Source organism: Apus apus, chromosome 13, assembly GCF_020740795.1.
Source record: "Apus apus isolate bApuApu2 chromosome 13, bApuApu2.pri.cur, whole genome shotgun sequence".
Classification (NCBI taxonomy): Eukaryota; Metazoa; Chordata; class Aves; order Apodiformes; family Apodidae; genus Apus; species Apus apus.
In genome coordinates, this window is record NC_067294.1 from 10,219,582 (window position 1) to 10,235,860 (window position 16,279).

The 16,279-nt window shown below is 42.4% G+C and overlaps 1 protein-coding gene across 1 annotated transcript in view; it reads right to left on the reverse strand.

Annotated features, from left to right (window-relative positions):
- Positions 1 to 16,279, reverse strand: part of ERGIC1 (endoplasmic reticulum-golgi intermediate compartment 1) — a 58,679-nt gene that overhangs the window by 22,109 nt on the left and 20,291 nt on the right. Inside the window, exons 2-3 of the mRNA XM_051631056.1 lie at positions 14,328 to 14,389; positions 6,498 to 6,570 (exon numbers count right to left, since the gene is read on the reverse strand). Of these exons, the coding sequence (XP_051487016.1) occupies positions 6,498 to 6,570; positions 14,328 to 14,389 (135 nt within the window). The remainder of the gene's footprint in view (positions 1 to 6,497; positions 6,571 to 14,327; positions 14,390 to 16,279) is intronic.

The following is a 16,279-nucleotide window of genomic DNA, read 5'->3' on the forward strand; positions in this document are numbered from 1 at the left end:
TTGGAGCATGACACAGAAGAAGTTGGAGGGACTCTTTGGCTAAGATTGCAGATCATGCAAATGGCACGCAAGAGAGAATGAAAGGGGGAAACAGCAGCAAGAAGGCTCAGCATTTCTTTTAAGATTTTATCCAAAGAAAGCCAGACCTGTTCCCCATGCCTTACAACTTGGATTTATGACACAACAACTTTGTTTCCCCAGAAACAAAACTCCTCCAGTAACTTATTCCACCCAGCTGCCCTGGCCACCAACATCAGGCACTTTAGCTGAAGTGAACAGCTGAAGAGACTGCAGCCCTTGGAATACATGAGAAGAAATACTGCATCGACCTTTCAGAGCTTCACACACTGCCTGGGTACTCTATAAACACAACTTTGTCTTCTGTCCTCCTTGTCCTAGTCTCTGCTTCAAGTTTTAGCCTTTTTTTCTCCCACTTTCACAGCAAACCAGGCACCCTCCTCCCCAGTCATGAGCCATACAGAGAACACAACCACCTGCTCCAGCTAGCTACATTTTATCTTGTCCTCCAGCTCTCAGGAGGCACTCTCTGGTCTTAAGGACCCTAAGGCTAAGAGGGAGAATAACTGTTCTTCCTTGAGGGAGTGCAGAGCTTCTCAAAGACTTCCTCAGCTGAGCTCTCTTGGGTCTGCTTGCAATTTCAACTTTAATCAACCACCTTTCAGAAACACAACCATCCAAAGCTGAGATTCCTGAACTACCATCCTTTCAGTTGTGCCAGACCAGAGGAGACTCAACACAAGACACACAACCCATCTTTTTCTGAATTTGTGCAAAGAAACAACAAGCAGGTCAACAAATTCTCTAGCGTGTATAAATTGTGCATATGTCTGTTGCTCAGTCGTTTGTACTCTTCCTTCTATGCCCTGAATTTCAATCATTGAGAAGGTCCATGTCCCAGATTAGGTCTTAGCTCAGCTCTGAAGCACAGAAAACAAACTGTCCTACAGAGGAAGGAATTACAGTTCTCCAGGAGCCAGGAAGGAGAAGGGTTCAAAAGACGCCGACGTAGATTTGAGTCAAATGGCAAATGACATCATGACACGACCTTCCGCTTCCTGCAAACCCACACACCAACAGTAGGACAAAGACATAACAACACAAGTCTATAAGACCTTTTATTAGGTAATCTCCATGTTACTACGCAAACATTAATTAAGCTTCTTAGCACCCCTGAGAGGTAGGCAGCTAAGTGTTACATCCTTCTACAGAAAAGTGTCTGTCTCGAGGTCAGTCCACAGCAAAAGCAGGATTACAACTCCCATTCCTCTCTGACTACTAGGCTGTATTCACTATGTTGGTCTGGTTTGCTCCAGAATTTCATCTACTTCAACTGGATGAGCTGGTGGAGGTAGAGCTGCATCTCCAGCATAGTGTCAGAACATACGAGTTCCAGCACTGTGCTCCTGATGCAGATGGCTTCAGCTCTGAGGTTATGGTTTCCAGCAGAAGGAACTTCTGTTGCACCAGGATCACACTCTCCCGCTTAGAGCAGGTGCAGCCTGACCCTGCAGGTTGTTATGAGAATTTTCATGGGTTAAGAGCCACAGCACACATTCCACATACCTTGGAGAGCTAAGGGACAAAAAACCTCTGAAGGCAGGTATGATAACAATTCTGCAGAAGTCTCGGGTGTACAAATGAATCCAGTGTGAACAAGCAACTTTGGTCTCAGAAGCTCCCGGTGTTTTGCTTCCTCTCACATTTGGGGTATCTGACAGCCTGCATGAGCAGGAAAATTGTCCTGCACATGATGTGGCCCCAGCACAGGAGCTGGGGTGTGTGATACTCACAGACAGGCCAATGTGTTTTTCATAAAGATTTAAAGCAAGCGGGTGTCCCCCCAGGAATGATCTGGTCACCTTAAATGAACAAATTATTTGGGCATTGCTCATAATTTATGCTTTTATGCAAAGGCAGTATTTTTATTACAGATGCTCTGCTTAAGGAATTAATGGCCTTGCAAGGGGGCACAGTCTTCCAAGTGGCAAACTTGTCACTTCAGACTGTTACTACATTAAATAAAAACAATCAAACACTGCCAAGAACAGACTGTTGCTTTCTATAGTGTGCTGTGGCAGATGAATTACTGTGGAGCAGCTACATTCATACCACAAATATCACATTCATGCCCTCCTACCCCTTCCCCTGGTTGCCAATACAAGGCAGACTAGATCAGTTAATTACATCTTGCCTCCTTAATGATGGAATACTTGGAAAACTCTCATTGATCCTACAAACATAATTCATGACCTAATTACAGTGATAAACCAGCAAGATTATAATCTTGCCAGCTATTAACTTCTAGCACTGATCTGAGTTAATTAGAAAAGAGATAGGTGATGTCTACATTCTTGATTTGCAACATAACAGCCCAATGAATGAGGAAGGCTGCTAAAGGTATGCCAAGCAATTTCTAGCCCTCAATCTACCCTCAACTCTAAACCTGCTACTGATCCTGCCCAGGAAATACCAGAGAACACTTTAGCTTCATTTCTTCAGACACTGGAGTAATTTGCTCAGTGGGACAACCATGTTTCATACTGTTAGCTTTGCACAGGTTCAGATTTGGAGCATGGACCTCCTTTTCTTTATCTGTCTTTTACAGAATTGAGAAAGTTAATCCATGTTCTTGTTTTGGACTAAATCTTCAGTCACTCTTGTTTTGAGCAGAAAAGAAAAATACAATCAAGAAGACCCTTGATTTCCAGACTTAAATTCACCCTCCCCTTAACTGCAATGATGGGCTGTGGCTGAGCAAAGAAAGAAAAATCTCTTTCCTCACCAGCCCTTCACTGTGCTTTTCCTGAAAAGGATGTAGCCCCACCTAAACCCCAACCTTTGATTTCCTTCATAGCTGCTCAGAGAACTGCCTGTTAGGGTCACACAATAAAACCTAGAAGATGAAATGAGGAGTTTTATACCCTTCTTGGGCCTGGTCTACAGAGGAAGCTGAGCAGCAGCAGCATAGGATGTGCCTTTACAGCACGTTACCTTTGCCACACCAACTTCCCACTTGTCTGCTGCAACACGCAGTGTCTTAGTTCTGCTTCCGAACTGCAGGAAGCTCCCGTGCACAGATGCAATCTTAGAGCTCATTAGAAATGCCCACATGAGTTATGACACAGCCACTGTGATGCACACTGTCTTCCCTATATAGGTAATCGGTTCGGTTTTAGTGCTATGACTGTTACTGTCAAGACGAGAGTGTGATTTCTTGGCCTTCTGCCATCCAGACAAGTCTTCAGCAGTTGAGACTATAAACGCTAAGACAATGGGCTGGTCAAGGAAAAACAGCTTTGAAGTTGGGCAAGAGTGACCAAACTGAGATTTCCAGTAATACCAGGAATTTAAGTTGCTACAGTCATATGAATGTAGAAGAAAGCCCAACAGTGGGGAGAAGGTAGCACCGGTTCGCACGGTGCAGAGCAGACCTTATTTTCTCATGTTACAGCATGAGTTCAACAAACCACACTGACCTCTCACTTGGATGCAGATACCAAAGAAACCTCCTGTTGGTGAGCATTGAGACAGTTAATTCTGTGGGTACCACTGCTGCTGAGGTTGCTGCTGACTTGCCCTGAAGCAGGCTGTCAGCTCGCATACCATGCACAATTACTCGACATAATAGGGCTCTGAGGTAAGCATGAGTCCACAGGAGTGAACCTGCTACGTCTCTGATGTGAGGCAGCAGGCCAAGCACTCTCAATTTCACCTTGCCATCAAAAATGTGCAGCTATCCCCATGCAATCTGGCTTTTGTGGAGCACATGACTGCTTTACAGGAAGTATTACACAAGAGGAGTAAGACTGATGTAGTCTCGTAGCAAGAAAGCTCACCCCCTGTAAGTGCACACTCCTGGTAATCATTCAGATCCTGGCTGAGACCAGGAAACTTCAAGCTGGGAGAAATACCTGTTGTAGGAGATTCTTAACACAAAAAAAGAAACTTAAAAGCTTGCAATAAAAGCTGATAGAAATTGAACAATTTGCACAGAAGGAATTGTCAGTATCTTCAGAAGTATTTGATTTATAGGCAAACAAAGCTCAAAATCTTTTGAGATGTTATCTCCGCTGTTATTTGCTACCACCCAGTTTAAATGGTAGCACAGAGTTTTGACACTGTTCCAGACTATGCAGAGCTCCAACCATATTCCCAATGAAGAGACCACACTACCTCACAGCACTCTGCCAGTAATGCACACTTGAAAGGGAAGCACAGGTCAGAAACATCTTTGAACACCTTTATGGTACCAGGTTTCCCAGAAGAAAAAGAAATTAGTAGGAAAAGGAAAATGTGTACTTCTACTTCAGAAGTTGCTGAACTTGGAAGCACTTTGTTATGTGACTTTCTGAAGTATTTCTGCTGTTAGAGGGGGAGCCTAGTCACAAATCTGTTCCCAGCAAGAGAGGTTTTGATGACCTATAACTCATCAGAAGGAGGCTTGCATATTCTGCAAGCTATTGTGGTGGATGGTCCATGACAAATCAGATCCCTACATTTATTTTTCTCAGTATCTTCCATGACATCCTCTTCCAAAATTTTAGTATTTTATTGCTTACAAACACATCTCCCCTATGCCGTTCCTGCTGAGAAAGGCAGTTTACAATCTCTCTGAGGTTTTAATGAGGAACTTGTCAGTTGAACATGCAGGAACTTACAGCACCTCCAATATCTTTGTGGAAAATGCATCATTTTGTTAAGAAAAAAGCATGAAGAGGCCTCAGAGAATCATAAAATTTTGCTGTTCAGGAAGAAATCTCTAGTCAGGAAACTACCACTACATAAAGGCTTGTGCACTCAAATAATTGGATCAAAATTATTTGAGTACTACTAATTCCTCCAGCAAAGTATTAAATAAAAGAAAAAAAAACAAAGAAAACTAGATGAGAGGACGAGATCTAACAGGAGCGAAAGAAAAAGTAATGTTTTACTTGAAGAAATTTATCTAGATTTTCTCTTTTAAACAAAGAAAACTCTGCTCTTGAGAGAAGCTGGTTGATAAGGTGACCCTCCTTTAAAAGCAAATGCACAGAACTGAATTCAAAGAAATGGTGAGTAAGAAACCTGGAGATACCATCTCTGAAAAAAATGTGTGATGGGCGTAAAAATTAGCTACAGCTAGATTATACTACTCTTTTAAGGTTAAACATTACTCAAGGTTAAACTTATTATTGAAATTATACTCTTGAGCCAAGCCAGAGCTGCACAAAACCAGTGAAAAAGCCTCATTGTTACCAAAGCCACGCAAGGCACGGTCAATCTAAAGACAACACACAAACACAGGGCATCTCAGAGCTTTTTTGCTCAGCAGTGACACGTGATGGTCCAGATAGCAAGAGGTAAGTCTGACAGAAGTTCCACCCTTCCTAACTATCCAGGAACTGTGCATCACAGTCCAGTGAGCTCACTGCCACATCACCAGGATGATGGAGAATGTTTCCTAGATCCCAAAACAAAGGTACTTGTGTTATAATTATTATGAAAAGTTTCCTTCAAGACAGGAGGATTGTAAGAACAAGGAAAAAAAAATCGGATTAACTAAAATACTTGTTCTATGAGCAATTTTTAAAAGTGGAAATTATCTCCATTTTGCTCAAAGCAAAGTGGCAAAGAGGTGAGGACAACTCACCTTCAGGCACAAAATCTGTCAAATAAGTTTCTAAATACGGCTCAAGAGGCAAAAAGAAAGAAAATAAAACTTATGCTTGAGTAAAGCTATCTACATGTATCCGAGATTCAGCTCTGACATTAAAGATATTATTAACATTGAACTAATAATAATTTGTATTTTATGCAACTGATTTTCCCAGAAAGCATCTCCAAAAGCACCCAGTGGAGACTGGCAAAATGTGATGCCCATCTTATCCACAGGAAAGTGAGGGGAAAAGAAAATGTCAGAAATCCCACCATGTCTGTAGTGGGACCCCACAGCCTCCAAGCACAGACCAAGTGAGGCATCACACATTTAAACATATGGTATTACTGATGAAAAATACACTGTTTTTTTAAAATCACCTTGAATCAAACACGTACAGAGGAAAGGGGGAGAGGGGAAGCAAATTTAAATTGAGGAAAGGAAATCTACAGCCTGAGGAAGAAGGAATCTGGAACTGACTGTCATTCACACTACACCTGATCACAAGAGAACTGAAAAGGGTCAGAAGCTTTTGATGTGATCTGTGGTCACATGAAAAATATCCACTGTGCTCAACAGAGAAATATAAAGGAGCAAGCAGGTCTGAAACTATTTTATCTCTCTGAAGTATTTTAGAACCAAGTTTGCCTGGCATACTTTAGTAAGTTAAAAAGCTGAATGAATGACTGAATTTGGACTCAACTAAAAGGAATCTAAAAACCATTAGACAACCAATGAACGTACTGAAACTACAGGCACATTTTTCCAAGATAACAGTAACACTGTAAAGAAACAGGTATGTACATACATTCAAACAAAGGAAAACATGATTTTTACTTACATTTCAGTGGCTATGAATCCGGTGAGCTCAGACAGGAAGAGAAACAGTATGAAGAGACAGCAGCAGACAGAGACTGGAAAAGAGGCAAGGAGAGGAAAAGGTTAGTATCACATCTCTGAAAACTGTTTTCACACAGGCATATTATTTCTCCCATGGATATGCCACCCAGACACACTAGGGAACAAACACTTTTTAGAGACAGTGACCCAGACAGGGCCATCAGAGCAGTGACTTCAATTGCATGCCAATACCCAACACCCTGCTGGGTTTCTTCATTCTTGGGCCATTTCTTCCACCATGATTTCTAACTCCCTATGGCTCCAGCATTCTCTACCTCCAGCACACAACCTTAGTCTGCCAGCTCTCCCTCCTTCTTGACAAAGCTGCTTGACAATAGGACTTCTCTGGAGTGCCAAATGTAATTTTATTACTACTTAAACCTCCATAAAGGAAGAAGAATCAGCATCTCCTTGCTTCAAAAGCACAGTTAGCTACACGGTGTTTTGTGGATTAGAATCCATTCTTGTTCTTTGTCTAAAGCTTTGTCTAAGTCACCTCACAGTCTGCACTACCCACTAGATAGAGCTGGTACAGCAGAGAAATGTTGATAACAAACTAGTCTAGCCAATGCCTCATACATCTCTCATTTCTCCATTTGCTGATATATTCACTATTCAGAGAAGGAAAATTCCCAGTGAAGGAACTGCAAAGTACCTGGACAACAAGTCTCATGTCTTTTCTAAGAATGTTAGAGTTAGAAGGAGGGAACCTAAAGTAACTGGCATATTACTGGTTACTCTTCATCAGGAAACTATTCAGAACATTGTACAGTTGACATTCACACAGCAGTGACATAGTCACTAACCCACGCAGGAGGGGCTGGAAGGAAGGACAGCTGTAAATCCTCTTGAGTAGGGGTGACTGGAGTAGACAAGGACATAACCACTCAAGAAGACAAGGTTGCAATGCGTATTTGTACTAAATAAAACACCCAAGTTCACCATGAATCACTATATGAAAGAGTAAACCAGGAAATGGCACCCTATGCCAGGGTTGTAACAACAGGAGTACAGTCTGGCTTGCCCTCAATCCCAGCAGAGTTACGATGACCAAGCACTCTTTGGAAATGACCACTTTACCATAGCCACTAATTAGGATTGAGAAATACGTAAGAAAAACCCTGTTCCTCAACTTTATTCCACATGACCTATAGAAGCTTAATACCCATTCCTTTGGGAAGCTCAAGCAAGAACCGGTGGGGGAGCAATTCTGTCACACAATTGTGCCTGTCCAAACTCCCTCGGTAGAGAATACAAGAGGCAAGGGAAGGAAAGACAAGATGCTTAAGCCAAATACTGAGACAGACCCTCAAGTGACCTAAAGCCTTGTCCCTCATTCTTCAGATGAGTCAGTTTATAGTTCTGAGGAAAGAGAAACGTGTTGCTTCCACTTCCTCACCAGAGTAATTTCAAGGTTGGATTCATTTACTGACCCTCTGAAAAGTGCAAAGGATTACAAGAGATGCCAAAAAATCCATTAGCTAGGATGAAGAAAGAGAAAAAAAGGGAAAAACATAGCCAAAGACCAGTAGAAAAATGGAAAGCAAGTGGAGATATTAATTTCTAAAGAGAAACCTCAGATGGACACAGTTGCTTCCAAGTCTTGGCTGTCAAGACACAGAAGAACAACCCTGCTGTAACCCAGCTGAGCCACTGGCACAGAGCACCACGCAGCATGGGGGAGGAGAAAGGTCTACTTAAAGCACAGCAGCAAATTCTTATGAGAACATACACACCTACGTAAGAGCACCAAAAAAGCATCTTAGGCATAAGACTAGTTGATCCAGTGTTTCTTACTGCTAAACATGAACAGCAGAGACATAAGATGTCTGATCTTTGGCAGTATGCAGGGGAGAGCATTTGACAGAGACAACCCTTTCTCCTTTAATTGCTTCCCATGTTACTCTCTGCTTGTTATCATCCTGTAAAGGCTTTCCACAGTATCAGGTAGATCTCTGTTCTCCAGCACTTCTATGCAAGTCTGGTACTACTAACTGTAAATTCTCTCCCAGAAATTTATCTTTCTTTCATTTTTTTAACTTTCTTCTCTGCCATTTACATCATCAAATTATCTCCTCCTTTCTCAGTATACAAAGTATTTACTCCTTTGAATTCCATCTTCCAACTCAGCTCTTGCAGTGAAGGCTTGTGACAATGCTTACCAAAGACAGTTCAGTAAAATTCCACTAACCTATATCTAAAAAATGCTGCAAGAATGCCCTGAAACACATGGCACAGACCAACTTCCAAAGCTCCTCAATGCTTTTGCTGACTTTCAAATTGCACAGTCAGTTTTCAACCTGTGAAAGAGATTACTGAGGATGGACATTAGAGGATTATATAAAATCATGAGCAGCCTGAAGGAGATAAATGGAGCACAAGCACTCACTGCCTCTTCCAGCATGGGAATGGGAGGGAAAGGGGAGGTTAAAAACAAGAGGAACTTTTTGTTTACACAAAACCTAACTAAATTCTGAAAATTCTTTACTATGGATATTTGGGATTTAAAACAGAAAAGTCTGTAAGATTTCAAAAAGGAATCAGACATGCCGCACAGAGGAAATCCACTGAGGACTAAATACAAAGGAACCACCCCTAGCTCATGATGTTCAGAACTGCCAACTGACTGAAGCCTGGCAACATGTTTAACCTGTCCTCATGCTCTTTCTCAGGCATCTGCTGCTCACCACTCCTGGCAAGAGGACACTAGGCTACATGGCCACTTGCACTGATGAGCATGGTCACTCCTGTGTTAAATGCTTCTTGAACACACACATTTTCAGTGCAGGGGGGTGTCTCTGGCATGAGACTTATGTGAAAGTCTTACGTGTTAAACTGTCTATTGAGACAATTTTTCAGACACAGAACACTAGCTCCTCTCCTAAGCGTGGAGCTGCAGGCAGGTATAATGTTCCCAGCATAAGAATTCACATACATGGTGCTCCAGCTACTTATTTCACAGTGAAGGCCTTTACTTGCGTCCATGCAAATGTGCAGTTCCTGCCACCCACATTTGACAACTGTATGATATTTGGAAAAGTAGATTAAAGGCTAGGATCAGACAGAATAAAATGATTAATGCATAAAGCTTCAGCTTAACTGCAAGAGCACTGCAATGTTCCCACAGAGCTGGAAGGACCATCTAAGATAGGTTTCTTAAAACTCTTAATATGGGAACACGATCAATATATCAAAGGTTGCTGCTCTTAAGACACACTGCAACACAGCTGGCTAATCAGTAATCCCAAAAGGACAGAAAATTGTCCCAAACTTTTTTTTTCCCTACACTGCCTTCAACAACCCAGCCTTTTAGTACACATTCTTTCTGATACATACTCAATATCTATGTACATTCTAGACTCTTCCTTCCCACTCCACAAGAAGGAAAATAAATACAAAGTGTTTAACACATCACACAGACTGAGAATGTGGATCCATGTCTATATTAAGGCATAAAATTAATAGAATTTATTGTTCAATAGAGCAAACTGCTATGAAGTGCAAGGAATGGGTCTCCTTACAGACGCCATGTGAATCATAACTTTGATATTTCCTGATGTGTATTTAAAACTCCAGCCTCCAAACAGCATAGAGTATTTCTGGAAAACATTACCATGTGCGCATACAACATGTGCGTGCAAACTATGCATCCACAGTGACTGTTAAATAGCAGGATTGCTACAGCAGCTGTCTGAGTTGCAGGCCCCTCTTTCAAGAAGTCAGAGTACTCTTGTCCAGCCAGATGCCAACTGTCAGCCAGCTTGGACATGTGCTGTGGCTGCCTACACACCCAAACATGGCTAAGCTTTCAGCACATTAGTCAGGTCTGTTAGAATGGCCATGTGCTGGCATCACACACTGCACAGGGGTGGGAAGGCCTGCAAAGACTGGCACAAGCAAGTGGTGAATGGAGGAGGGACAACAATGGTTTGATGATGATACTGAGCTGTGTGGAGTAGTTGACACCCTAGAGGGAAGAGATGCCATAACCTTAACAGGCTAAAGAGGTGGGCTAATACCAATCTCATGAAGTTCAAAAAGGCCAAGTGCAAGGTCTTGCATCTGGGTTGGTGCAATCCCAGGCACAAATACAGGCTGGGGGGGAGAATGGCTGGAGAGCAGTCCTGAGGAAAAGGACTTGGGGGTGGTAGTAGATGAGAAGCTCGACATGAGCCACCAGTGTGCACTGGAGCCCAGAAGGCCAATTGTGTCCTGGGCTGCATTAAAAGAAGTGTGGCCAGCAGGGCCAGGGAGGGGATTCTGCCTCTCTACTCTGCTCTGGTGACGCTATGAAGACGGGCTGAGAGAGTTGGGGCTATTCAGCCTGGAGAAGAGAAGGCTCCAGGGAGACCTGATAACACCTCAGGATGGATGAGGCTTGTGCAGCCTGGTCTAGTGGGAGGTGTCTCTGCTCATAGCAAGGAGGTTGGGCCTCGATGATCTTTAAGGTCCCTTCCAACCTTAACCATTCTATAATTCTGTGATTCTGCAGCATGATGGCTGAGTGGCACAGGGATTGCAAAGCTGCCTGAAATAAGAGATATTTATTGAGAAAAAGGAAGGAGTAACTTCTGCACACTTTTCAGAGAAGTCCACAGCAGTGGGTATGTTGTTCTATACAAACCTCACTCCAGTAAATTCTAGTGGACTGCCCTTGGTTCCTTAACTCCTACTAATTCCTACTAATTTTTAGTAGCTGGAAGGGTTGCTACACAGATCTGAAATATCTTACCATGTTCAGTGCAACTTCTGGAATTACAAAGCCACATGTAATAGAAAGCCTCGATAACCCTCCAGTTGGCTTCTGAACTTGCTTGCACTCAAGTCTGTCTGCTCTTCTCCACCAAAATAACCTCACAGTCTGCCTGAGCTGCTTCTTTCCTAGAGGAGTTAGCTGCTTTAGTCCTGGTAGTCAGAGCAGAACTGGTACTTTCCATATCTTTTCTTCTGTAATGTGATCTATGCTTTCTTCCCTAATAAATCACTAGCTTTAAAATACTTTTTTTTTTTTTTAAAAGGACTTTTTACAATCCAAAAGCAACTGTAGGAATCCTGAGGTAAATCCATTCTTATTCCAGAAAACCTTCAGCACCAGAAGTGATAATGAACTAAAGTTTCAGCAGAAATTGCATGGGAAGGGCCCAAATTAACAGTCAGCTACAATGGGATATTTTATGTCTGCTCTGTAAAACTTGGAGGACTTAGAGAAAGCTGAAGTATAGTTGCAGCCATATTAGCTTCACATATTGACTAGACCCTAAAAGATTTTTTGAAAGGCAGAACCTTCCCTTGCCCTCAAATCATAGAATCATAGAATCCTAGGGGTTGGAAGGGACCTCGAAAGATCATCTAGTCCAACCCCCCTGCCAGAGCAGGGTCACCCAGAGCACATCACACAGGAAGGCGTCCAGGCGGGTTCTGAATGTCTCCAGTGAAGAAGACTCCACAACCTCTCTGGGCAGCCTGTTCCAGTGCTCTGTCACTCTCACAGTAAAAAATTTTTTTCTGATATTCACCTTAAACCTCCTATGCTCCAATTTGTATCTGTTACTCCTTGTCCTATCACTGGTCATCACTGAAAAAAGCTTAACTCCATCTTCTTGACGCTCACCCTTTACGTACTTGTAGACATTGATGAGGTCACCCCTCAGTCTCCTTTTCTCCAAACTAAAGAGACCCAAGGTTAGTATAAGCTGACTTCCCTTAAGCATTTATCACAAAATCATGCAACCTTCCCAGGCTTCAAACTGGCATGGCAATGGGCTGGCACCATTCATGGCCTCCTACAACATGTAAGATTACTGGTTTTCAATTTACAAGTCACAGGCTTAGTCAACCAGAAAGCCCATTAGGAAAGCTGCACTCAAGATCCTCACATGCAAAGCCACCAGTTTGTTGGCTTATATCAGCCTGTCTAAAAACACTCTGACAAAAGAAGAACCAGTTAAAGAAGAAAATCAAAGCCTGAGAAGCTGCAAATAGCAATAGAAAGAAATAACTCAGCTAATAATTTTAAGTAAGAGTCACAGCCTTCAAGCCTTCCCACAACAGACTTATCACTTGAGCTGTTTACTGCAAATCAGAAAGCCTAACACTGGCTAGGCTTTGATGTGTTTTTTTTTTGTTTCTAAAACATACTCTTCTGCAGGTGATTCACAACAAGACAAATTTTCAAAGAGAGTCCAGTTACAGTGTGGGAACTCTTAGTTTCCAAAACAGAAGGGAAAGCAGGATCACAAAAAAGTTCAAAGTGTTCTTCAAAACACTCAATCTCATAAGCCTCTAAATTAGCAGTTTTATTCAAGCCCTTTGTTAGAGCTTCAGCAAACCTGAAAGGGAGTCAGCATACAAGTAATTCAGCCGTCAGAACACAGACGACAAGGACTTTCTGAAAGTAAATATTTAGAGTAATGTGCTATCTTCACAGAAGCACAGAATAGTTGAGGCTGGCAGGGGCTTCTGGAGATCATCTCATCCACCTCCCCTGCTGAAAGCAGGGTCAGCTAAAGCAAGTTGTTTAGAGCCAGGTCTAGTTGTTTTGAGTACCTCCAAGGATGGAGATGCCACACCATCCTGGGCAACCTGTTCCAGTCTTCGACCATTCTCCCAGTATGGAGTGAGGGGGTTCTTTAGCTCACAAAAGTCTTTCCTTTGTGTCCACTGATTCACTGTTACTGACTCAGTTCTATTTGATGCCTGCTGTCACCAAGGGATATGACATCACTCACGTCAGCAATGACATAGAAGGCTACTGACCCATCTACAAGAATGGATGAATGGAGCACAGCTACATGATCAAAGGAAGCCAGTGTTCAATGGAACAGGAAAGCTGCATTAGGGCCTCTAATTACAGGCCTGGCAGGATCAACCTGATCAATGTTTACCACTCTGCACAGTTCACTCACTGCACATAATTGTGTGAAATTGCATTACTCAGCCTACAGCCTCCCTCAGGAGGAGGAAGGAAGGAAAAGGGGCCCCAGGCAAGAGATTCGTATCAGTCAGAGTCTCTATATTGATACACAGGAGTGAGAGTGGATTGCTATCGCTGGTTTCTGACCAAGTAATTTTTCTTCTTTAAACGCATGACAAAAAACCCCAACAAAATCAGATCTCTGCTCATTAGTCCCACCTACACCATCAGATGAATCCCTTGAGGACATTGTGAGAGAAATAAGTGTTTCCCAAATCATCTTCACTGTGGCCCTTGGCATATTGCCACCCATGCTGCTCCTCACTGATCCACAATGCATGGATTCTCTCTTTGCAGTAGCTTGGTTCCTCAAGTCTCCTCAGCAAGCCAAATGCCTGGGTGCATTAACTGTGAATGCAACCCTTACCAGGTGTTTCCACACTGCCTGAGGAGATGCCTACCAGAGAGAGGTAAAAAAAATAATTTGCACTCATCTCATTCCCCCAACAGTGTTTGGAGCAGACTCACAGCTTCTGTTCATGGGAAGACACTAGCAAAAAACTCTCTAGCTCCTTCAGTAGCTAGCTGGGTGGGTATTTCAGCACTAACTTTTAGGAGGTCCCTTTCATGACAATATATCTTAATTACTTTTTGTCGCTGTAATTCTGAATTCATGCAAACTACTCCACTGTTCGGCATGACCTGACAGATCGGGCAAAATGAGCTGTCTCAGCAACAAAGGATACCCTTTCCAGTATTTAATATCCCTTTAAAATATTCCCTTTAGACAGAGAAGCCAAAAGATCTTTAATTTTAGACCAGGGGTACACAATGAGATCAAAAGGAAGCGTTACTTACTAATAGCCCCTGTGTAGGTTGGCTGTGTAAGGTCTTTTGGCACCTTCCTGTAGATGTCAAACCTGAAAGAGGAAAAGCAACAGCCATAAAACAGGTGGAACATTTCAATACATTTCATGTCCCCACAGGGATGAATGATGCTGAAGTTTTTCCATCCAGCTTTCCAACAACATTTTTTCAGTTCACAGAAGGGTATGAGAAGGAAAAGCAAAACAAAACAATCCTTTTTCCTTCGTACAATTATGTAACTGCACTCCTTCTTGGCTCCTATTTCCAAAGCACTTCCCTCCACCTCCCTGTCATGGATCTGTGCAATCTGAACTGTGAGAGATGCCACGGAAGAAGTCATGCTGGACAAGTTTGCAGACCACCGTAAAACGAAAAGTTTAGTGTAAAGACTCTCAAATAAAGGGGCCTGGCAAAAAGAAGAGACACAGCCTATATTGCCCCTTGTAGTTTGCATCCTGAGATAGCCAGAAATCAACAAGATCAAAGTCAGAAATCGAGGTGCTGAGACAAGAAACCTACCCTTGGACACTGGATACACCAGAGGAGTTTACCCCAGAAGTTTGCTATTCCCCCAGCAAAATCTAGTTTAATATTAGACTGTTGATTTGATTCAGTCACATCTTTTAATATCCATATGGCTCAGCTTTGCTATTTTAAACTCCCCATGATTAAACTTTCACTGCCCTTATGATGTTAGCTGTATTATTTCCTACAACCTTGTGTTCCTGCACGTCCAGCCGCAGTGCAGCTCTGACATCAATTTTTCCACCACTCAATAAAAAGTAATTAATGTATTAAAAACACATACACGCCCAAAAGAAGGAAGTGTCTGCTTCTCCCCTAAAATAGGTTTATTTTGGATATACCACGAGTGGATGAGATTTGATGCTTTTTCCAACCCTGGAGAGGCACCAGCTTCCAAATTCCTAACCTATATTACACCAAGATGAAACAGCCCCATTATTCAGTAATTCCTACTACACTGAACATTAGACCGAAAGTTTAAAAACTAGATGGACTCCATTTTCTTCACTCTTCATCCGTTGAGATCACTTACAACTTGGAGGCACTCTGGGTGAACAAAGTGTTTGCCTTGTGTGACATTAGAGAGACATTGCTGCTGTGTTTCATTCAGGAGTTGAAGCTGGAGAAAGGAAGGGTAAGAAAGGGAAGGAGAGTGGGTATAAAGGTAGTTCACCTACCCAGCCCAAGTCCTGAACGTGCTATGTAACCACTTAACCACTCCAACAACCCACTGTGATGCACTGAACAGAGCACACTGCACAGGATATGCATCGAAGTGTTTTTATGACTCTATTCACCGCCATCTCCTAAATAGATTAGTAATATTCTTGAAGCAAACAGTCCATTTATGGCTGTCAGCTGCTCTGAGAACATCTGGAAAGTGCTGTTTACATTCTTTCCACATACACCAGAGCAACAGCAGCAGCGGATGGCAAAGCAACCCGGAGTAGCTGATGACATCATGGTCTCCCAGGCAGAGGAAGTTGCTGATGGCTCCTGCTCACAGCCCATCAAACGCTGGAAGCCTCACAATAAGAGAGCAACAAGGCTAAAAAAGCTGAGAGAGAGAGAAAAAGAGAGAGCACATGAACATACAAGAGCTGCTGAGTGAGTGAACAATTGGAAATAGCTCTATGCTGGATTCAGTAAAAACAGCAGCATGTGGATACTATAAAAGGAAGTCTGATCTTACAATGAGAAATATTTACTAGTATTAAATGATGACCCATCACAAGATTTAACAAATTAAAAATCTAACTTTTAAAATAACTCAGTGGAAAGCTGATGTCATGGCAGGGTTCTGTCATCTCAGACTGCCATTTAAATCACATAAGTAACTCCCAAACCCCACAAATTAAGTTTTACATGCTGTAAGCAAGCTAGGATTAGACAAGGATGCTACAGAAAGCGATCAATAG